This window comes from Lycorma delicatula, chromosome 7 (assembly GCF_047948215.1).
Source record: "Lycorma delicatula isolate Av1 chromosome 7, ASM4794821v1, whole genome shotgun sequence".
Taxonomy (NCBI): domain Eukaryota; kingdom Metazoa; phylum Arthropoda; class Insecta; order Hemiptera; family Fulgoridae; genus Lycorma; species Lycorma delicatula.
The window spans coordinates 42,834,416-42,860,894 of NC_134461.1; the positions used below are offsets into that span (position 1 = coordinate 42,834,416).

Genomic DNA, 26,479 nt, shown 5'->3' on the forward strand with positions numbered 1-26,479 from the left:
GTTAGTAATGAGAGAGAAAAAGGAATGGAGAATAAGTTGTTTTTTTTTTTTTTAATGTAATGCTCCCACAAACCCATATACCCTACCCGTCTGCTCTTCCCGGAGTTAAACCGAGAAAATCTAGCATTATGTTTAGAACAGTTTTATTTTCCGTGAGTTAGCAAACTTATAGAAAATAAAAAATATAAATATAATTCATAAAATTATAATACAAAATCAACCCATAATTTCATGCGTAAGATTTGAAAAACAAGTAACATGAAAGTATAATACATTTATATATAATTAGTAATTTCTTAAAGAGATATTCTTTAAAAGTTTCAGATTAATAAAATTCATAGCATTTATTAAATCTGTTTAAAAAAATCGAAGTAGGTTTTTAAGTTAAAATCTTTAAACCACAAAACAATTTTTTTGTTTACTGATAAGTATACAGGAAAACGATGACAGAGAATTCTATTTATAGCTTCCGTTAGAAAAAAATAAAATAATATTAATAAAGGAAAGTAATTGAAAAAACGAATTTTATCTTGAAACGAGATTAAAACTACGTAAAATAAAAAATACATGAAAAAACTTTACATTGTTTGTAAAATGAAAGAGATTTTACCTCTTCAGTGGAGTTATTTTATAACTTCTATTGATATCATACGTGTAAACAACTTCAAACTTTCCGTAACTTGATATAGATGCTATCTTTTTAGTTATTAAAACGTTATGAAATGTAGCACCACATTTATAATCAAAATTATACAGCAACTAACTACCAATAATCTACGGCGCTTATTAATTAATAAAAGAAAATAAAAACATAAATAAGTTTCTGCTCGGTAATCTCCACATACGTTACACAGTGACAGATTTGTTATTTTTTTAAAGGTAATTAGCAAATTTACAATAGTTTCCTGATTACTCGATTAATATATATATAGATATCGTACACAGAAATCTTATAGACTCATTCTTCACTAACCTTTTCTCAACTTCTGATTACCTAAAACGCAGATTTTGGCGTATTCAATTTAAGTGCGGTTTTAGGAACGAAAAACAAAGATTATTTTAATAAACAACTCCTAAGGGTTTAAATAAAAAGGGGTTGAAAAGTGAGTAAAGAAATATAAAGAGCTGGAAACTTTAGATCTGGCATTTATATTACACTTGGTAAAAAGACATAGATCTGGCATAGATCAGTCTATCTATATAAATGAAAATGTAAATGTTCGTTTGTTTAAAATCTTAAATCTCCGAAAGTTCTTCACCGATTGCTTTGAAATTTTGAAACAACGTTTCATTCGAATACGTGTTTTTAAATACCTACTATTTATATACCTAAGATGTCACATCTGTGACAGGTAAAAAAATGTTTTTTTTTTTTAACAGTGCTACCTGTTGGACGTAAGAGCAACACACGTTATACCAAATACTTTACGATTCCATTTCAATGTTTCCGATATGTGTGCCCGCTATAGACTAAAAAACTACTGGACTGATTTACGGAAAAAACTGAAAAAGGTAAAAGAGAAAAATGGAAAAAAGAGAAAACGGGGAAATATAAAAATAAAGGGTAAGAAAGAGGGAGAAGGAAAGAGAAATAAGGGTAAGAGAAATTGAGGAAATGGAAATGAGGAAAGAGAATATGGTAAAGGGGAAATGGGGCAAAAAGAAAGGGAAAGGTTAAATTTTGTGAAGTTCCGTAATGTTCATTTTGTTAATGTTTTATCAAACTTTCAATTGTATTCATTTAATCTCTCTCTCTCTCTATATATATATATATACACTTAAATCTAGCAATAACGAACCATTGCCTGGTCTGCTAGTATGTTTATAAATGAAAAAACCCTTACTGAATCATTTTTAAAAGGCTCTCCCATTTTCTCAAACTAGAGATCTGAAATCTGACGTTATTATTCCAAAGGGTTGTTTATGAAAAATTGGCAAATTATTTTTATTAACAACCTTAAAGAATTTAACTTAAATAAAAGATATCTTTTAACCTAGCAGTTATGTTCCACGTACGAACAGCTAGAAGGTTGAATTCTAACACTATAATTCTAAAGAAAGCCCTTATTAAAAGTAAACAAAATTGAATTTGATTAATTAAATCCGTAAGGGGTACATACATAAACTAGTACGAATACACCATGCGTACGCCATGTATAGCATATTACATATATTTATTGCATGATCCGTGCGAATTAAAACAATATATATTTAAATGAAAACTTTTTTTGTTAACATAATCTTTAAAAAAACTATCTGCATTAAAATCTGTTTTGTAAAAAAGATATTTATTTAAAAAAAAAGAACCTTAATAAAATATTTGTCATCTAATCTAGAAACAAAATCTGCGTTTCCGTTACGGATTCAATGAAAGTTTCTGTACAACAGTAATATGTTGTTTCATTAAAAATAAAACTTATTTTTAGATAAACTTTACTTGAAGAAGTTATACATTTGTATTCGAATGAATATAATGACTACTAAAAAGAAGGAATTTTATTTTAAATAAATATATTAAGTACAATAAAAAAAAAGTAAGCGTAATTATTTGAATAAATAGATTGTTTGAGAGCCACAGCGTTCTTCATCGACACGTGGAGGCTTAACACAATGCAAAGAAAAGTGTGATTTTAAAGGAATTGACAAGTATTTTGATTCATTAAAATCATAGTTTATCAGATTATACTTCATGATTTCATCATTTTAAAGTGAACTACCACCATTGAGATTTTCTTTTTATCTTTAGAAATGAATACAAATGCTAAACTATTTTATCCCGCCTGCAACGGAGGTAGTTTACCAGTTAAAAGTCACCACTTATCATACATCTACCTCCGTTGCAGGCGGGATAAGCCAATCAACAGCTGTCAATTGTTACTCCCACCACATTTTAAACGAAAGAAGAATAACAAATATATTATAAAGACTACGTTAGTCACACAAAATTTTTCTTTTCTCCGTGATTTTAGTGTAACATATTTAACTAATTAGTTTCAAATTTCAATTTTATTATATCTCTGTTAATTGTTTTCTTACTTAAATAACCGCTATTATTCTTCATCGCTTTAATTATGTCTTCCATCTTTGAACTCGACATCAGCAAAATTTTATCGAGATATAAATCGATCAATGCAACGCTAAAAATTAACTCTACGTTGGACTTCATGATAAAGATGCAGTCGAAGGAAAGTAATAATAATATCATGAGAGAGGTATTTAAATAAAAATAATTTTAACAATTAAATTTAAAAAAATGAAAGTTATTTTTTTACAGTAGCGTTTACCTGTAATTGCTGGGATGCAGGTAGCTGAGACAAATCTCCTGCCCAAAGTCTTTCCATATTCAATGGAACAGGAAACGGCCTGTTCTGTTCCTGACCTAGATTTAGAAGGAGCTGAGCTTCTTCAGCAGTTCCGGCACTAGAGGTGGACGACTGCGACGAAGAAGACCAACAGGTGGTCGACGTGGAAGCGAGTTGACCGGTAGGCGGATCCGTTCCCGGTTGCGACCATATCATGGTACGAACGCCTCCGGCTTCTCCCATAATCACAGTCGGTGTACTCCTGCTAAAAGTTCTTTGAGGAGAAGGTAAAGGAGGTTTCATCGATTGGTCCGGATAATTAACACCACCGATCAGTTCCGGTCGTACGCCGTTTATTCTAGTACAGGGTGCAGCTGCCCAAAAGGCTGGCGGCGAGGGAATCATCACAGTCGCACTAGTCATAACCACCGTTCCCGAGCTACCACTCGCGACCACCCCCGAAGACGGCTCAGAACGAGTCGGTCCACCACTCCCCCCTCCATCGAACACGCTATGATTCACTTCCTCCTTAACTTTTACTTCTTCACTACACTGTATCGGTACTTCTACCTCGCCACCGCCTATGATTACACCACTTACCCCACCGCCCGCGACACTATTACCCCCACTCATCGCACTGATGTCAGTTCGTTCCTCACACTTGGGAACCAATGCTGAATCAGGGGAGGCCGTCCTGTAAAAAATAAAACAAAGAAATATTTTTACATAATGTTACACACACACATATATATATTTAAACTGAACATTTATTTAAATCTAACATATTTTTTAAATGAGACGAATTGATTTATGTGTGATAAATGAGCTCAACAGCAAATCTTAATCATTATCTCTTACTGAAAACACACATATATATGTGTGTTTTCATATATATATAAATATATAAGTACATAAAAATATAAATAAAAATACACAAAAACATATACATAAAAATTCCTTTAGCCAATTTATAACTAAAACATTATCAACACTAATAAGTAAATTGAATAAATTGCGTCCGAATGCTATTCCTAATCAACTGGTTTTGTAATCATAATATAATATTACATAATTATAATCCATTAAAAAGTCTCGCAGTTACAGAAATTGTTAAATAAACAAAAAATGAAACGTATTTGGGATTATATTGTTTTAAATAAAATTAAATAACACGCTTTTAAGTTTAAAAGTTTTTTACTTCAAGTTATATTAACCAAATTTAAGTAAGGTTTTAATTTTTTTATACTGTATTGTTGTTTGAACAGTTTTGTAAAGTTAGTTTCTAACATAAAATGTTAAGTAAGAGGTCTTAAAAATTACAAAAAATTGTCTGATTTTGGTGTCGACATTTTTTTTTTTTTTATTTTTTAAACGTCATTTGTTTTCAGTAGTTTATTACAAATCATCATGGAACGCTACACGCCTCAACAACAATCATAAATCATAAAAATTTATTACCCAAATATGGAATCAATTACAGCCACGTAGCGTGCGCTTCGCGTATTTATGGTGTGCATAATCGGGCAAACAAAGTACAATACATCGTTTGCTTAAAAACTTCGAAGAGAATTTTTCTCTACTTGATGTTGATTCACCAATTTACAAAAGAAGTGCAAAGAGTCAAGAGAATAAGTACAGGTGTTCTTGTAAATCACTTTCACTTTCATATCGTTCATAGGAATTGGCCCTTTCAACAACAACATGGCGAGCTTTAAGTAAAAATCTTGGTCTACACCAAAGATCAAACTAACTGAAGGAATTATAATCACAGGACCATTCTCTGCGTCAACGATTTGCGGATTGGACTCTAGAGCAGCTCGAAGTGGAAAAAAATCATCTTATCAGGTGAGGCTCGTTTTTGGCTTGATGGCTTTGTACAAGTAAAATTGCGGTATTTTCGATGATTTCAATTCACAAATGGTTCAACAGCGAGTATTACATCCGGAAAAAATCACTGTTTGGTTTGAATTATGGACTAGTGGCTTCATTGGGTTATTATTTTCGAAAATGAGCAAGAAGATGCTGTTACAGTAAGTGGTGAATGCTATCGAGCTGTGATTTTTTGTTTGCAAATTCGGGAAATTTTAATTTTAATGAAATGTGATTTCAACAGGATGGTGCTACATACCATACAATTGCTGAACAATACAATTACTTCGTTAAAAGTTTGATAATACGATAATTTCATGAAATGGTAATGTTAATTTGCTACCAAGACCGTGTGATTTGATTCTCTCAAAGTTTTTTCTTTGGGGCTATGTTAAGTCGCATTTTTACGGAACAAACCACGAATGATTGACGACTTGAAAGCAAATATTCGACACGTTATTAGTGGAATTCAAACTGATTTGTGCGAAAGTCATACAAAATTTTGCCGATAGACTTCGCTATGTCATCAAAACCGCGGAGGTCATAAAAATGACATTATTTTTCAAACATAATTTAATGTTATAAGCTTAAAAAAAAAAAAACATTTGATTGATATTACCCATACACTTTGTTCTGTAGCAATTTTACTTTTTGCGCTGAAAATGAAAGACCATATTTTAATTTTCTATACCTCTTAATTATGGAGTATAAACTCGGAACTGTTCTCTTTGAACTTTGGGTATAGGTTAGTACGAATTAAAAAATATTCGTTAAAATTAATAACGCTCAATTTTTACTACTATAATCACCAATATTTTGCATTAATTCTAGTGCTGATTTAATTTTACCAATTAATTACAGCTATTTTTTGTAAAGATATTACTTTTACTAGTTTTATTGGGGTTCCCTATATATATTAATCCAAACCACAAACAACAGCTCAATTTCGTGTTAAAATAATTTCGAGTCGAAATCGATTTAATATTTTATTTTTAATGATTATTTTAACACCTAAGCTCAAACTTTGTATGTGAAAATTTCCAACTTTGTTTGGGATACGAACCTGGAATCTTGTTGAGATTTTTACCACCGATCCACAGATTTTAAAAATAGTAAATAAGTATGAAGTAAAATTAAACATATAGGAAATATTTTTAAATTTAAAGGAATTAACTTTTGTAATATGTTAAACCACAATTTATTTTTATTTTTCTTTGTTTTATTAGTTTAGTTTAGTTTAATTACGGTTAGGAAAAACAAATGTTATGAAGTTTAGTTTTTATGTTTCTTTTATTTTATATTTATCATGTTGTTAAAATATGTGAGTGGAAAATACATTAATGTTCTTATGGTAAGGACGTGTAATTTGTTGAACAATACTGTAATTTTAAGTATCTAAAGAAATAAGGTTAAATAAATCAAAACACCACTGTTATCTAAGTCCTTATATTTCCATACTATTTACTTCAACGAATAAACGTCGACAAACAGTTTAGTACAAGATAAAAAGTTTTAACTGAAATAAAAAAAAAAACTTTCTTAAACGTATTTTTTAAATTAAGTTGTATAAAACAGAAATATTTGTTGAACGAAATAAATAATTGTAAGCTTCTTAAACGAGAATAAAATTTAAAGATAAAAAAGATTATCGATAAAAATTGGGAAAAAATACATTTTCATAAGCAATTCATAAAAATCTTTCCTGTTAAATTTTTCTTTAGTCGATCGCCTTTAAAAATGTTTGATTTTATTTCAGATATTATATGTGTGAATCTGAAAAATTCTTGTTTTTAGAACTTTGATTCGGAAGCCAGTTAGTTTATTTGATTATAACTCGTTAAGTTCACAGAATAGACCAAATTCGTCAGTATGTTTTAAATGGATCTCAAATCACTCATTTTTATTCTTACAAACATATTTTATGCGACATATCATGTTGGCTTTGAAATTTAATGATATAAATTAAATAATAAAATGAAGTTATGATGGAGAGATATTTTATTAAAATTTTAAAATTTATTATTACATAATTAAAATGGCGGGAAAAGGCCTCAACGGAGAAGTCAGAAACTTTCTAGGTGTAAAAGTATTAGTAGTTATTAATTAATTAGTAATTACAGGTATAAAAGTAATTAATAAACGCAACTCTTTACTGTTATAACAGTTAGCTACCCGAAAAAAATCTCGTAACGTCAACCTTGTATTAAAATCTTTTTTTTAAATTAACAAATAGCTCATATAAAAAATTATATTAATTAAATATTAAACTAAATTAACAAAAAAAATTTTAATATATTGAATCGGTAATTTAAAATTTGGAAGAATCTGATTATAAATTTAGCGAATTATTAGCAAAAATCAAAGCTTTGGAATTAGAGCTCTAAAAACAAGCTCTTTTTTGAATTTATGAATAAAAAAAAACAAAACTAAACATATGCATATGTTTTTAAGACAATCGACAAACATAAAACTAGACAGAAAATACTTAAAATTTTTATGAACGTTTATGAAAAATCTGGCAATCTATTTCCGAGATATCTATCGTCAACCACGATTGCATATAATTCGCAATCGAATATTAGCGCTTATCATACACAAGTATCCTAGGCGAAATAGCTATAATAAAAGGATGTGGCAGGTAAAGTATAAAAAGTACTTTCAGAGTAAAAAAATTAAGAAAATCAACAAAAAAAAATTAACTCTACAGCTATACACATATCATTCTTCATAAATGGAATTTTACAACGTAATTATTAAATAAAATAGAATATTATGTTTAAATCAGTCAACAAATAACTAATTATAATTCAAATATAGGAAGCAAACACAAACAAGTTTCTAATATTCAAAAATAGCATAAAATTTATCATTTTATTAAGATTAATGTCTGATTATATCTGATATAAACGATTATTTGACATAACAATATGAATGCTGAAATATTTTGGGAAGGGATAAGAAATAAATTTTTAATTACCTTAAGTTGATTTCTCTTTAAGTTATATAAATATAAAAGATTTATACTATTATTTGTAGAAAAGTGAACTTCGTTTAGAGATTTTGCTCGTTTGGTATAATTCGAGAACTATAATCATGATGTATCATAAATTGGTAAGTAGAAAAAGTATTTATGTAAAAAATATAATGCAATTGTAAAAAACTGAAAAAAAATCTTACTAAAATGTCCAAAACTTTAACCAAAAAAAGTTAAAAAATATTCATAATTTATTTTCATTAGATAAAGTTACGTAATTTAAGCAGTTTATTATTTTTTTTAACAATAAAATAATGAACATATAACATATATTAAGCCATATGAATAATCGTAAAAGGTTTTTTTTTTTAAATTCAGATCGTTACATAATCATTTTCAAGCTGAAGTAACAGTTTTATAAATATATAAAATTGTTACTAAATAATTATTCAATAAAAATAAATTAGTTTACTTTTAAAAAATATATTTAACACCTATAAGTATTTTATTTAAAATTACTGTCAATTAATTACTTGTTAAAAAATAATAATTACGTGAATTTCTTAAAACCAGTCCAGTTATGATTAAAATTATTCTATAAATCAATTACATCAGTCATACAGTTAGTAGCACTACTGACTGCCAAAGATATAAAATTTTACTTTTTTTTATATATTATTATACAATAAAAATAGCCTGAGGCAAGGCTGCTTTAGACTAAATAATCATATAATTATGGTGAAATTATTGGAGTTTTCGGAAAGGGGTAGAGGTTAAGAGTAGAGAAAATTAGACCATTAATTTAATGGTCTAAAAATTTTTATTTCTTTTTAGTCACTCAATTTTAACAATTTAGAAACAGTTATTGAAGAATGAAATAAACAGTAAACTCATACAAACATAACATGCAGCTCAGGAATTACGGTTTAACCCAACAATACAGATGTAAATTGTAAACTATGGTTTTCCTATCGAGGAAAAAAAACAAAAATTATAATTAATATTAATATTTATTACGTTAATTTTTCAGTTACTTGGACTAATAATAATTATTTCGACTTTAATATTCCTTACTAATTCTGCGCCGATTGAAGATTCACCGACTGAAGTTTCGCGCACTAAAGAATCTCCTCTTGAAGTCACAACGGAAAACAATGAAAATCAAGATCTTAAAACTGCCGAAACCTTCATATGGGCTGGAATCGGTACCCCATATTGGTGGGGTTTAAGAGGAAATTATCAACCATATTGGTGGGGATGGAATGGACCCTATCACCCAACTTGGTGGGGGGGATATGGTTGGAACTGGTAACCAGGTAAATAAATATATGTTATAAATATTTTATGACAAATTATATCTTTAAATAGATAAAAGAATTTTAATTAGTTCTAATATATTTTTCTAAAAAAAAATCAACATTAAGTTTTATACAACAAAAATAATAAAATCAAATTATTGAAAAAGTTTGATTTTATTATTTTTGTTGCTGGTTTGATGCTGCTCTCCAAGATTCCCTATCTAGTGCTAGTCGTTTCATTTCGGTATACCCCCTACATCCTACATCGCTAACAATTTGTTTTACATATTCCAAACGTTGCCTGCCTGCACAATTTTTCCCTTCTACCTGTCCCTCCAATATTAAAGCAACTGCTCCAGGATGCTTTAATATGTAGCCTATAAGTCTGTCTCTTCTTTTAATTATATTTTTCCAAATGCTTCTTTCTTCATCGATTTGCCGCAACACCTCTTCAATTGTCACTTTATCCACCCATCTGATTTTTAACATTCTCCTACAGCACCACATTTCAAAAACTTCTAATCTTTTCTTCTCAGGTACTCCGATCGTCCAAGTTTCACTTCCATATAAAGCTATGCTCCAAACATATACTTTCAAAAATGTTTTCCTGATGTTTAAATTAATTTTTTATGAAAAAAAATTATATTTCTGACTGAAGGCTCGTTTCGATTCGGCATTTTATATCGCTCCTGCTTCGTCCATCTTTAGTAATTCTACTTCCCAAATAACAAAATTCTTCTACCTCCGTAATCTTTTCTCTTCCTATTTTTATATTCAATGGTCCATCTAATTATTACTACTATATTTCATTACTTTCGTTTTGTTTTTGTTTATTTTCATGCGGTAGTTGTGTAGGACTTCATCCATGCCGTTGATTGTTTCTTCTAAATCTTTTTTATTCTCAGCTAGAATTACTATATCATCAGCAAATCGTAGCATCTTTATCTTTTCACCTTATACTGTTACTCCGAATCTAAATTCTTTAATATCATTAACCGCTAGTTCTTTATTAAAAATAAATTTAAAAAGGTAAAACCAAGTAAAAAATAAAGATAAAAATTTTGAAATAAAAAACTTTCAATTTTCGTGAAATGTTAAAATTTTGAAATCAAATTATATAACTACCACATATTTCTTTATTACCTTTTATGTTGAAGGCACATCAAAAAATTAGACACTAAAAAGAAAATTCATTTGAGTTTTTAACGCTATTTTTTTTTTTTTAATCGGTTTTAGTATTTTGTTTAATTAATTTTATTTTCAATTAAATTATGCAGAGACGTAGAAAAATGCTTAATCTTATGACAAAAAAATTGTCTTTCAAAAGGGAAGAAATTTGTGCCCAAATAAAATATAGATAAAAGATGCTATTTTAAGAGAATATTAATAAATATTCAGCAAAGTTCCGGTTTGAAACGAAGAAAACAAAATAATTCTGATATTCATTATTATCAGTTTTTATAAATATTTTCTAAATAATACAACAGTAATGAAGTAAAAAAGATTTTACAAATTTCTAATTAAAATAAAAAGTTTTGAAGTCCAATTAAAAAACAGAATTTAATACTTTTTATGTTAAGTTTATCCGAAATCCTTGAATATCAAATGAGGTTAATGTATATATATATATCATGTTATAACTGGCCAATACCAACAAATGACAAAAAAAATCCAGTTTTCTACTTAGAGAAAGTTTTTGTTAAAAAATCTTTCGTTTAAGTTGCGAGATAAAAACAACCAACGGGATTATTACACGATCTTCCTCTGCAAATAAAAAATATTCTCGATCCATTTATTGAACATAAAAAAACACAAGTTTGAATAAAAATCCTCTTTTTTAAAAGGTCATTTAAAAATTACAAACTGTAATAGCATATTTATTATTTAAGTAGAAAAATGCTTTAAATTTAAACTATAATAATGTGTATAATTTTATATTTAGTAACCATTGATAAGAGTCGTTAATAATTTGACATACCTTGAAGATTAATTGGAGATGGTTTTTTTTAATTTTATTTATTTTTAATAATGATAAATGAACTAGACTATAATATTAAATTATTTTTATGAGATTAACATAATATTTTTCGCAAATTTATATTAAAAAAAGGATGTACTTTGGTTTATTAAAAAATAAAACTGGCCAGCTCAGTAGTTTTAAATAGTGGTTGTAAATTAAAAGTGTTAAGGTAACGTAATAATTAGTCGGCATATCTAAAATAAATTGTCGGGAAATAAATTTAAATCATTAGCAAATTTTTTAAAATTTTATTTTTAGGTTAAAAAAAGATTAAATGATAAACAAAACTATAAAAGCACTTTATATATTCAATTTTTATTTTGAATTTTCAGATTAAGAAAAATAGGTTATAATAGTGTATTGTAAGAGAAGAGATTTATTACGTAACCACAACCTTCATATGTTTTTTAAGTTATACGAAGATTGTAATTTATTTAATTTTCAAAATGTTAAAGGTTCAATTTTTAGGCTTTCTTTTTTAAATTAACCCCAACTTAGGATTTTAAATAAATATAAATAAATTATTGTATATAAATCACGCCAATTAAAAAAATCGTTTTTAAAAAAAACAGAGGGAAGGAGTTGATTTTTTTTATAAGTATTAAGTAATCAGTATAATGGAACATACATGTAAATAATTTTTTTCTATGTTTTAGGTTTGTGAAGAAAAATTTTAATGATTATTTTTTATAATTAAATAAATTATTAGAAAAACATTAAAAACTGCAAAGTTAAAAATATTTTTTGCCTGGCGTGAAAAAATAATTAAAGAAGATATAATGTTTACTTTTATAAAAAAAGGAAAGAAAAAACTTTTTTGTCAAATTGCTGTCTTAAATAAAATATTTTTTGTAAATATTTAATTATTATTTATTAATATAATTAATTATTTAAATAAAAGAACACTCACTTTTAATTCCTTTTACGAATGAACTATAAAAAATTAAAATAAATTCCTAGATGCCATTTGATATCTTAAATACATAACAAAAATAGTATTCCCAAATTTCAAGCAAACTCAAGAAGACATTTTTCCTTAAGAAAAAATTTTTATCAGCGCACAACTAAAGAAGAAGGGTTCTATAGAAGAAGACTACACTTTTCACAATTCATCAGTTCCAGATTCCGTGTCAAAGTATCTGTTTGCCACTTTAAAACCCGGACCAGATTAAGTATTAATAGAAAACAAAACATCTGCGTGTTAAATTACTTTTGTTAAAGAAACGAATGAATAGTTTGTGTTGATGAATGGAGAAAATATAATTTACTTCTTTGTTTTATTTTTCTTTATGATAACAAATTTACGATAATATTACGGAAAAATAATTGTTTAAATAAATTATTAGTTTAGTATAAAAGCAAACAATACCTTTTAACATACAGGAAAATTTTTATAAAATGATCAATGTTAATGAATTTACGCACAATGTTAAAAACAGAATATTAATAGTATTCAAGGCCAACACACTTCAATTACTTATATATTTTCTCTACAGGTGCCAATCATTAATTACACAAGTACAGTGGGGTGGGAGGTTTAAAAAATTTATTTCATCTTAATATGGTGATGCATAAAACGTAGTTAAAAGAGATTTAAGAAGTAATGAATTCATTTAAAATCATTTCGTTTAGTTCGATTTTTATCTTTAAAAAAGTGGTGATGTTCAATTAGTTTCTACTACGGAATTACTTTTGAGTATAATGTCGAAATAGTTTTAAAGTAAAAAATTTAGACGTATTTTTAAAACAAATAAATCCTGATATTTAACAATTTCCCATTGTAATGGTTTAAAAATAACTTAAGAAACTATACTGCGTACCAAGAAGATTATGTAGTACATCATAACATGATGATGGTTGATTTTTCATTTTCACTTAAACAAAAATGTGTTACGTCTTCTTAAATATTTACTTAAGTACTATTTTCCTCATGTATCTTGACTACAGTTTATGCATCCGTTTTTCATATATTAGATTTCTCTTTTTAAGAAGATTAGTTTTACCGATCAAAAGTATTATTTATTTTTAAAAAATGTACTTTTTATACTTTAAAAACTCCTGTAAATGAATTGATACTTAACATTATTTACATATATTTTTACTCATATTTTACATTTATTAAATATAAAAAGTAAATTTTTCTTATTGTATGTTTTACTTCTAGAAGTACAACGTGCGGTAAAAACATTTATGTTAAATCGTGCGCTATTGTTGGTCACGGCTACCTAGAAACCTGATGTTTATGCCATTTCGTAGTGCAGTTTAAAGCCTTTATTGTGCGCCATATTAGACGACCTTGGCAGTCAGTATAGAGCGCTGGTCCATGAATGAACATCGCGCGTTTGTAATTAAAATTATTTTCAACTGTACTGATAGGATCATAAAACGCACAATTTGTTTCGGAAAAATTTCGAAATCGGTTGGAATGAACAAGTTCCGTCACGGAAGGCGATTAAAACAAGGTGTGTTAGGCAGTTAAGACAACAACATCTGCTTCTCTGGTTCACATCCTGGATAACAATGCAATATTAAGAGCTATTTTAGACCAAAATTCAATGTGATTCGTCCGCATTCTCAAGTCCTTAAAATATCGGACAGAACTGTTGGACGGTTGTTGCATCTGGATATTATTATAATTATCCCGAGATATAGAAGCAAGTCGAAATTTCCACACAGCTTCTAGAGATGATAAAACACTCCACCCAATTTTCTCAACAATTTGATGATGTCTGACGAAACCCATTTTCATTTATCTGACTATGTAAACAAAGAAACTTTAGATACTGCGAGTCCCGCAATCCTTACCAGCTTCATGAACAACCACTTTATTGCGCGAAAGTTATTGTGTGGTGTGGAATATCTTTTCAGGATATTATTATTGGTTCTTAATTTTTTGATAACGACGCAGGCAACACTGTCACAGTCTCATCAGATCGTTATGATGTAATGTTGCAACAGTTCGTATCAATGAAAATGCGCCGTAAAAATATCCATAAGCAGTCGTGGTTCCAATAGGAAGGTGTAATGGTCACACAGTAAGAAGGTTCATGACAACCTAACAAAACATGTTTCCAGAACTACATTCGTCCGATTTATCGGCGGGGGGTTTCTTTACTGCAGGGATAAAGAAACTGTATGCTGACGACCATAAAATTTTCAGGAATTGAAAAACAACATTCGTACTGAAATTAAGGGCATAACTTGAGACACTGCATAAGGTTATGGCTAGTGCGCGTGCTTGTGCCGAAGACTATTGTTAACAATATGGTCACCTGAAGGACATGATTTACAAAAAGGGACATGTGTAAGGAATGGTATGAAGCGTTCTTTCTATGTTCAATAATAATAATAATAATAATAAAAAATTCTAATTCTTTATGTTTAATGTTTAAAACTTGTCATTGTTTCTGCTACATCCGGTAAAATTATTCTATATATATATATAAATTATTCTATAGATTTAATTTATTCAAGTATAAAAACGTCTATATAATATTTTTGCTGTGGTACACAATAAATAATTTTTGTATCTTAAAAAAATCAAAATTTTTTGCCATAAAAAACTTTCTTTGCTCCACATTTTTTTTTATTCATAAATTAGGATTAGGAGAAGACAGTCTGACAGTATTTAATGTGGAAAAGGATGACTAAAAAATTAATTTTTAGCTTATGTAATTTATGAACGATGCCTTATATAATTTTAATATTTAAATCAAAACCTTAGAAAAATATTCTTTCTCCATTCTATTTAAAGTAAATTATAATATGAGCTGTTAAACATATATGTGTTTCTATTGTATGATAGTATTAAATTAAGAAGTATAAGGAATGTCACTTAGTTTTGGAGAAAGTTCAGTGTCATATACTGAGCCCCCGCAGTTAAATGCGTAGTTAAATATCACGTACACATACAAGATGTTCATATTTCATACTGTATTTACTAGAGTACACCATATAATCCAGAATTAATAATACCAGAGATAATAATGCAGAGAATAAAAATGATATCCCACATGGAATAAAAAATTAATTTAATGATTCTGAGCTTCATTTCAACGAAAAAGAAAACAAGAAAAAATATAATAAAAAAAAAATTATTTTTAACTGTTAAGGAAACATATTTTTAAGAAATAAATAAAATAAAACCATTAATTACGGTTTTAATATTTAACATTTGAGCAATAACATTTAAAGATTTTAAAAATTAAAAAAGAAAAAATAAGACAAACAAGAAGTCGACGGTTAAAAATAATGTAGTGGAGTGTTTTTTAAGTTTTTATTTCAGAACCCGTTCAAATTAATTTCTTACCTAACATGTTCTCAGCATCATAAATGAAATTTTTTCCATTAAATTTCTTCTTTTTTTTCAATTAACAATATATTTGGATTTTTACAAATAATTTTATAAATTAAAAAAAAGACTGAAGTAATACCTAAACGACAATTCAGAGGCTAAACAGGAAAAAGAAATAAAGAATATATAAAAGAAGCATTTTCCCGTTTGTCTTAATCAATTTTTGAAATGGTCGTTGAGGTTAGTGGATAAAAGGAAGTTTAAAGGTGTACAAGATTGCACTTCATTTACAGTCATACATATCATCCTCAGTCATCCTCTGAAGTAATACCTTAGGGTGGTTTCGGAGGCTAAACAGAAAAACAAAGAGAATTGGAGAAGATATCTCTCACTCTTTCCGTGTTACACTTTTATTAATGAATTTAACGGTGAAATGTAAACGACAACTTCTTTATAAGTATTGAAGATAGAGATATACAACTATGAAAAATTGTACAAGGGACACATTTTTAACTAAAGATTTCACACAGAACTGAAATATAAAACCCATTTTAAATAAAAGACAGTCTTTAACATTTTCTTATATTTAAAACTAAAAGGGGTAACGTTAAAGTCAGAGAAATAAGACTTTTTTAATATTAAAAATATAATGAAAAAATCACATCAAACTTCATATCGACTGAAAGGATTCAGAAATCCCATTTTTATGATGTAAAAGCCCTTCACCAATATATTTGTATATCCGTAATTGTTAAAGAAAATGTAGAGGATAAAAATATTACGGAAGACAACGATTAAAATATTTTAAATAATTGAACATATATAAATAATTAATAACGTACTAAAATTCACACAGAAAAGAATACAAAATTTAATCATACAGGTGACGCTACTGATGAAGAAAAATTGGTTTAAAATAATAATCTTTTTCTTAATTGGTTAATTTTAAATTTTGAGTTTCATAAAATCTCATCTTATTATTTTAAATAAGTAATATTACGTCTATTAAACAAATAACTACGTTTATTATAACTATGAGTAACATTAATAAATCATAACAGAGTCTGAACAGAAATGTTGTCTATAATAAACATTTGGATAAATTGACGGTTCAAAAAAAGTAAATAAGTAAAAAAGTAAAGATTGATTATATACAAAACTAACTCGGGTAAATTAATGACCCGAATCAAGTACAATTCCAACAAAAAATTAAATAACGTAAAATTCATATTTAAAATGAAACTAAAGAAATCAAAAATTCTTAATGCATCACACATTTTTAAAAGTTAACCTTAACCTTAAGCTAATTGTTGTACGCTTACTACATACAATCTACGACAATAATTTTTTACTGATCTCCCTTTTTTAATTAAAAATGACTGACTTAAATAAATAAAATGTTACGTACAATATTTATAAAAATAATAAATTATTACAAAAAATACAAACTTACCTATTAACTGGGCTTGGGCTTGGCGAAGATCGGGCTATTTCCAGTTTACAGGGCGATATAGGTCCTGTCATATCAGGCGAAGACGTGCTAGTATCAGCCACGCTTTCGCCTGTAAACAAAAAAAAAAAATACAAAAATTATATTAATAATAAATAATAGCCAATATAATAGAGACAAAATTCTAGAATCTACTGCTGTTACGAAACTACTTCCTACATATTAAACGTACTAATACAATAACAAATATAAACATACATAGTATTAAAGTGGATACCTAGGGCGAGACTATTTGTGATCCAATTATAGAATATAGAAAGTCATACTAAACACGAAGGAAGAACATATATGCTAACAAGCTATTCACAATTTTCCGATAGGCTATTTTGTTTCGAATACACTGACAAATCTGTTTCCATAACTTTCTATAATAACAGAAGACATACATATGGTAGGCGGCTAAAATTCTTTTTTAAAATTCAAATTTAACGGAAGTTCTTTGATAAAAGATTGTATTTATCCGTAAATAACATACTGCATTTTATTGTCTCTTATCACACTAGATTAGGAAAATACGAGTATATTATTTTATAGTATTAATAATAATAACAATAATTTTTATTCTCGCATAACGTTTATCTCAGGGTTTATCATCCTTTACCCTTTATCCCTTCTTTTTTACATAAGAATTATGTCAACTATTATCAAGGTATTTTATGTTAACAACTATTATTAACCGGCTTGGGAATATATCTTTACTGAAGCTTAATATAGGATGGAAACTTCCAGGAAAAGTGTTCAGAATTCCTATAACAAGTCAATCAACGATTGAAGAACATATCGAATAAAACTAGAATAAAACTAGATTCTCAAATCTAATCTAATGAATTGATGTTTACGAACTCAATATTAAAGAAATACAAGATCTAAAAATGGGATTAGAACATCTAAGAATTTACTTTTAAAAAAACTTAATATAAATAATTTATTTAAAGAGAAAAAGATAAAATTATTAAGATATATGATTTATATAGATTCTTTCGCAAACTTCACAATTAAAGGGGAACCGTCAAGTAATTTTCTAAAGGAACACCTTTGGGTTTAAGTCTATTCTTACATGATTATTTCTTTTTTGTAGAATATTTTTACTGCACACATACTCAAAACAATGCAAAACCACTAATTTTTGTCGCTGTTAAAAATTTTCCAATCTTCCGAGGATTTACAGATGAAATGAATATCCGCTACATAGTGGTATCTTGAAGTAAACCTTTTATAGAACCTTTTGAGAAAGACGATGGTCTTTCTCAATATCTATCACTTTTCCTTAATTCTAAATAACTTATCCATCAATTTAGATTCTTTAGGTGAGGTTTACATTCATTATAGAAAACTTAAAAATTTGCGGTACCGTTCTTGATATTATCCTGTAGATCTATCTGGTATGCATAATAACTGAAGAACCTAAAGGGTAAAGCAAAAACTTTTAATCTCTTCTAAAATATAAGTACTTCAAGAAAGAACGAATTCACTTCATAAATTGGTCGTAAATAAATAAACTCACATAGTTTTAAACTCATAAGAGAAATCAGTAACTAAAATAATCCTTGAAACTAATAATTAACGATGTAAAAAAGCGGGAAAAAACATCATAAAATAAAGAAAATGAATAATTTAATAAATCCACCAATAAAATGAAGGAGACATCTTTTGTTTAATTTATCAATTAGACACAGTAACAATAAATGTTTCTTATACAGTTAATATAACGTTTGAAAATATTATGTGAAAGTACAAGGGTTATGTGGCTGTGTAGGCCTAAGTACGTATAAAACATAGATAAACTGAGTTATTGTTTATAAAATTATAAGTAATTACAACTCTTTAATTCCTTTTTTTTATATACACAAACATATGATACTGCAATTGCAACAATAAAACATGTTATAAACAATATTAATAAAAATAAATAATAATAGATCTAAGTAATATTGTGGAGGCAAATACAAGAAAGAAATAAACAAATCAAGGACATTTTCGTACCGTAACTGTAATACAGTTGTAGGATATACAAGTACTTGTAAGAAAATTTTATTTGGCAATAAATATTTTTATTAGTATAATATCTCCTGACTAAACAGCCTACCTATAATACTATGAATTCACTAACGTATAAAAGAGCTACCGTATAACCAATTAAATCCGATAATAAATACACATCTAAAATAAATAAATAAAAATTGTAAACAATAAGGAAATTAATATATATAGATCCAGGAAAAATAATCATAAATAATTATTAAATATTCAAAGAAATAATATAACGATATTTTTAAAGATATGCTAACACAATTCTCGACATAGATTAAACTTGACGGTGAGAGTTTATAGAGTTTATCTGATTGGTTACTGGTGCATACATACAGTCACTCCTACTCTACAACAACTGGTCGCTGTGCAACTTTACTTGAACCCAAATAAAACTAAAAGAAAGTATAACAATGGATACTAGGTCTCATCGGCTACTTTTGATAACATCGCAAAACCTAACTTAATAAATAACCTTGTACGAACAAAAATCAAAATCAATTTTCTTATAATCTGATAAACGATCTATTTAAATTACAATAATGAAATAATCACGAGATAGAATCAGGAATGAGATGGTTTACCTATTGATAAATCAAAAGTATTTTGTTAGATTTACATTTAACCGTTTAACCGGAATTTTAGTTAAGATAACTTTGAAAAGCTGTAATAAAATTTGCGACAAAGAATTAAAAGTAGAAAAAGATAAAATAAGTTTTAGTTTTAATTGCAAGGCTAAATGGTTAAAACTAATTTTTTAACAATTACTCCTCAAATTTTCCATTAGTTAATTCTATGTTTCAAAAAAAATAGAACACTGTTAACAAGTTTATAAAATAATCCTTTTTATTACTACGTTAACGAAAAAATTAAAGATTTTTGTTTAAATATTCTAAAATATAGGAAGTTATTTGATCAGTTTACAACTCGTGTACGACTATTTCAAACACAAATCGTGAGACAACGTTTAAATTTAAAAGTAAATACAAAATTTACTTATATCGCAAATTTGTTAAGATAAGTTCATGTCTCTTTGGAATTATATTTTTCAAATTTTACATTCCCTTCTAGAGATATAGCGTAGATGTAATATGTAATCGGTCCGATTTAGGAATATGCAGTTTTCACCGGATCTTGACGTTTTCATACCTGAGAAACCCAAAAAACCGGATCGAAATTATCCGGATGTTAATGTGTGTGTGTTCTGTGTTGGCCTCTAAATCACCTTACATCTCCAGAACTACTGAATCGATTTTGACCAAACTTCGTCAGATTACTTTTATATATGGGGCATTGATGGTAATAAATTTTCAACATAAAGAGTCAAGGGGGTGAGGCTGTAGAGCAAGGTCACCCTCAGTATCTCGAGATTTCGCTTAATTAAAGTCATATTTTACTTGGGCACATTTGTTAACAATATTTACAAGAAACATTTTGCAAAATCGTACCCCCACCCCAAAAAAATCTACTGCTATGTTGTGACGTCACAGGTAAGCGGTAGAATTAAATAAAAGAATAATATTTGCACCGAGTTACATTACTCGGTCTGGCTGAGTCTGAAACTCGATCGCCCAGTTGATTCGGGTACGTGTTGTGTTAAGCCTCGCGGCTAAAATAATTTGCCGACCGTGTAAGCGAAATTTGTTCTACGCAAGTTGTGAAATTGCATTAGTTTAGTTAGTGAGGACCGTCGCCGCCAAGTACCGCTACACCCGCGCTGATTAATACGGTATATGCGTGCGCTTTAGTTTAGATTCATTGAATTAAGTAAATGAAAAAATATTGTATTTAAATACAATTACAAATATTTTTAATTAGGTTTTTGTGTATGTGTGCGCGCGCGCCTAAGCCCTCTATCAAAAATAGTCAACAGTTATAGGACTTTCCCAGCCGCGTTGCGGGCGGCTTTGGCCGCGTGAATCCTATAACTGTGTTGTCAGCTTTTTAATTTTTAAATCAATAATTTAAATCTTATAGAAAGTTACACTTGAAGCAATTATAATCGTATTTCTTATAAACTGGTAAATTAAGTTGAAAGTAATAATATTTTTGATCTTTTCCTTGTAATATATTCACCTTTCTTAATTACAAAGAAAATAAGTTGATGGATGACTTGTAAAATTTTAAAAATATAATAGTCCTTTAAAAACATTTATTTTAATATAAAAAATAAGTAAAATGTCTATTAACTGTATGGGATAAAGTAGTCTATATATCAGTAATATCAAATAGATCGAAACTTATTTTTCGATTAGTATAATAAAGTATACTAAAATAATTAAACATAAGAAAAAAGTTTATTTTACTTTAATCTTGACCGCTTCTAAATATTTTTTTAGAAAATCCCTTGAATTTACGGAATTAATAATAAAAATAATATTTTATTTGTCCTTTACTAGGGTTATTCGGCATAATGGTTAATAACCAAGGCCGGTTATGGTTATTTAATTCAATGTTGAAGCTAATGTCAATGACCAGAAACAATGAATTAAAATAATTCGTTTAATTTATAAAAAAAATTCTAATCAACGTGTTTCATAACGATTTATTCAAATAATCATATTTCTATAAATATATGAATTAATGATATAATTTTTGTAACATTTATTTTATCAAGGTTTGAAACCGTAACTTACTCATGTAACCAATTTAATAAAAACAAAACAAGAACATTATTGTATTACTTTTGCAGAGGACCTTGCAATCCTAACAGAGGACATAAAAACGGCGGACGAACTACTGAACATCTTGATGATATGGCTGAAAAAACAGGTCTAATGGTATTAATCGATAAAACTAAGTATTTGACCAACATTAGACATTCACCAAACTATTTAATAACAAACCTAGTAAGAATAAGGAAGACGAGGAAATTCAAATCTTGACGAAGTAATACAACCAAATGGGTTAGACAGAGGGCCAAATAAGGCTAGAATAAATAAACTGCAGAAGTCCTATGCCTTATAAAGATACAAAGAGGATACCAAGGATGGGAAAGATTCAAAATTACGCCACAGTAGTTAAGTCTGCGGTGCTGTATGCTATAGAGTGTGCAACTCAAAACCGAGGAGAGATTGATAAACCGAAATTGGCTGAAATGAAAGTACAAAGAAAGATACTCGGACCATGGAAAACTGATGATGGTTGGAGGTTACGGAAGAACAAGACTGTACCTCCGTAAAAGTAGACTCGCGGATGCAATCTGAAAAAGAAGATTGGGTTTCTATACACACTCGGCTAGAATGATGAAAACAGATTAACAAAGAGGATTTTCGAGAAGAGCAATATCGGCAAAACAAACATTAAGTGGTTCACACAGGTGAAAGATCGCGTGATTTCTGGGATAATTCTAACAGATACAAGGGAGATTCATTTAAGATCCACGTTTGTGAAGATTATCAGAAAGGAACCAGAGTTTAGAAGTAAAAAATAATCGCAAGAAAGGAAAATCAGCCAGGAATTAACTATTAATGGTAATCCTATTGTGGCCGGTGACGAGAGAAAAAACAATAGAAATAAATGACGGAAATTTAGAAATTTAATCTAAATTTTACTACTCCAACAAATTAAAAATGAACCTTAATTTTTAAATCTAAATATAGAATATTTAAGTAAATAAAAAATAAACTCATTATGAACTAATAAAAAAAATTCTATTAAAATCAAATAAATAATAAATATTTGCGAATAAATAACACTCGCGTCGGCCTCCGTGGCGCGAGTGGTAGCGTTTCCGTCTTTCATCCGGAGGTCCTAGGTTTGAATCCTGGCTAGGCACGGAATTTTTCATACGCTATATTTCTATATCCCATGCGCAAGCTTCAAGCTTATGTGGCGATATCATGCAAAAAATAAAAAAAATATTCAAGTAAATTGTATTCCTGAATCGCATTTAGGAATGTAACTCGAAAATGTAACTCGAATGTAATCGAAATTTTTCGGTTCAATCACCGAGCATTGAAAGAAGACATAACATGATCTATGTTAATTAAAGTTAGAAATATCTCATATGTACAAAAATAAAATTTTTATTTAAACAACTAGTTTGGGGCGAATTTGTTTTATGTTTAGATTTACGTCATGAGTTATTTGTGTTTAAAAAATTTCATATGGAACGAATAAGCGTTTCAAATATAATTGTAAATTATCGAACACAAAAAAAAATCACATAATTTTACAAAGTAGCCATGTTTGTAATAAAATTTTTATTTTTAAATTACTTTTAAAAAAATGTGTCTTGTTAGATGGTGAAATATAGAAGTGATTTCGTTTAAGAAATATCAACCTGTATTTTGCACCTTGTAATCATAATTAAACGTATTTTAGAACGCGTATTTCTACATATATTCCGGTCTAAAATAAAATGTTACTTCTTAGGACTTCATTAATAAGTCATGGTAAACTAAAAGCATTAAAAAAAGGGAGTATCGTAAAATATGAATCATTATTTAGATCAATTTTTTGTTTGGTAAATTAAAAATTCTAACAATTCCACACGTTTATATTTGTTAAATATGTTAACGTTGCAAGAAAAAATTGTTTTTTTCTTACAAAAAGGCAAAAAACATGTTAATTTTCCGTACGTAGCAAAATATTGAGGTCTTATTATGTCTCGGTTTCCATTTTTTAAATAAATTATCAAAAGATTATGAATTTTCTAATCAATTAATTTATTTAAAATTAGATTAAATTTTTTCCTTTTGCAGAAACGGTATTACTATATTCAAAGATTTTTAAATAAATAATTCTAATCAAATAAATATTAATTTTCTGCATATACGAGATACATTGACGTCCAAAACTTAAATGAGATCAAATATTTTATAATTAACGCATTTAAAATTATTAATTTGTACTAACAAAACAACTTTGACGGCGTTATTTCAACAATATTTGAGCTGTTTATACAATTTTTCCAAAATTTTCTTTTATTTTTCTAAACATATGAGGGAAAGCAATGTTTCCCTCATAAAAATAGAACATTCCTGAAGTGAACTAAATGACGTATAATTACGTAATGATCTGAACATAACTACCTATTTATTTTATAAATTCCACAAAAGCTCAAAGCATTTTTCCATGAAAAAGAAAGATTTGCTAACATTTTAGTTCATAAAATTTACAATTACATCAATCAATTTATTAAAAACGCATTCTTTAAAAATAATTATTAATATAAATCAAAATAAAATCTAAGAAATTAGTAAAATATTCTATAATTATATAATATCTGTGATTATTTCATAATATCTTAATATTATAGTAATATTTCATATTACTATAATATCTTAATATTATAGTAATATTTCATATTACTCGTACTGTTTTTTATTTACATGCTACATACGCTTTTCACCGCGAAAGATACTTTTTACACATATGTATAAAAAAATAACAAAAATTATATCAGTTAAAACTAAACAAATATTATTCCACCATTAATTCCTTTAAATTGCAATCTATGTGTAAAGTTACCTGATAAATAAAATCATTAAACAAAGTTTTAAAAATATTTACGCATGATTTATGTGTTTCATTAATATAATACTGTATATTTTTCAGAAATCGACCAACATCTCAAACACATATAGCAAAATTCATTAAAATTAAATAAAAACAACCATGTGGCCTCACGGTGACGAAGCTTTTAGTTGCTCCTGAAATACTAATAGACATTAAAGGCATTTAATGTCTATTCTGAATGCTCTTCGTGAATTCACTTTTTTTTAAAGAATTGTAAACATGATGTAAATTGGACGATGAAAAAATAAACTGAAAAAAAAATATGTGGATTAAATAATAATAAATAAATGAACTCGCTTCGGCTCTAAAATTATACGAAAACGTCATTGATCAAGTTAAAATAATGTACTCAAATATAACCTTTAGCAATAAATAAAACTAATCGATCAGTCGATTGATGTAGTTAATTAATGTCAATAAAATTACACGATAATTATATATCATTCAACAAATGTCGTAGTTACTGAATAACAAATGATCTTTTTGATTAAAAATATATTATTAAAAGTAAAATCTGATATAAATTTAAAGTTTTAACTTATTAAAAAACACAATTAACCTTGAGGAATGCTAATATTTCTATACTTAATAAAATCTTAAAACACAACTAGGATTTACGTTTCATTTATTATAATAGATTAGATCAGATAATAACTTCTTTATTAAAAAAAAAAATTACAAATATTTAAAAATAGATTCTATTTTTAGGGTAAAAAAGACCATTATACATAAGTAATCGTAATCTCTTGATTACGATTTGATATCTCGACCGAAATTTAAAAACTTAATTTCCACATATACGGACTATTAGAGTTATAACCCATGTGACAGTAAACGAGGTCTGAAAATTCTAAAAATTTCAATATAAGAAGGATAAACGTTTCCTATCCTACGATTTCGAATATACCTTCCCACGAAAAACTGAGTTGTATTCAACATTAAATTAAATAGAATAAGCGTTATTTTAATATATTAGTAGACGAGTTAAAGACTGCAGATTTTTTTTTTTTTTTTAAATGGAGATACAGAAATAAATTTCATGTCAATTTCCTAACATTTTTTTCTTTTTTTTACGTAATTTTCAGAGTATTTAAAGGATTATTTTTTCAGTTTCTATTTACAAAGTTTTTAAAAGTTTTATTTATTTATTTAACAATTAACTTTTAAATAATTTATAATAATATGTTTAAACCTTATCAAACATATCTGATGATAGAAGTCGGTATAAACTTCTCTCATATTTGTGTAAATTCATATTGACCTATGCGATCAAAAATATAATTTATGTACTGAATTTTCGCTGTGCGCAATCATCGCATAATTCCGTAGCACATAATCTGCACTTATTATTTATTATTTTTTTTTTTTAACCTCCGGGACCTCCTTCAGAGATGGATGATTTATGTAGCGTCTGAAAATGCCATGCTTGACCGGGATTCGAACCCGAGATTTTCAGATGAAAATCCGAGACGCTACCATGCCCGCCACGGAGGCTGGCGCGCTTATTAATTTTAAATTTCTTTTAAGTCGCCAGTATACAATAGCAACTTAGTGTAAGGTAATTAAAATATCGATATGAATTAACTATATTAATATAGTATATATATATATTATATTCCAGGCATAATTTTAAAAATTATCTAAAAACTTGAAAAATTTAA

The 26,479-nt window shown here is 27.6% G+C and overlaps 1 protein-coding gene across 1 annotated transcript in view; it reads right to left on the reverse strand.

Annotated features, from left to right (window-relative positions):
* Positions 1 to 26,479, reverse strand: part of Hr4 (nuclear hormone receptor 4) — a 110,126-nt gene that overhangs the window by 55,870 nt on the left and 27,777 nt on the right. Inside the window, 2 exon segments of the mRNA XM_075370719.1 lie at positions 3,285 to 3,865; positions 17,203 to 17,319. Coding sequence (XP_075226834.1) covers positions 3,285 to 3,865; positions 17,203 to 17,319 — 698 coding nt within the window.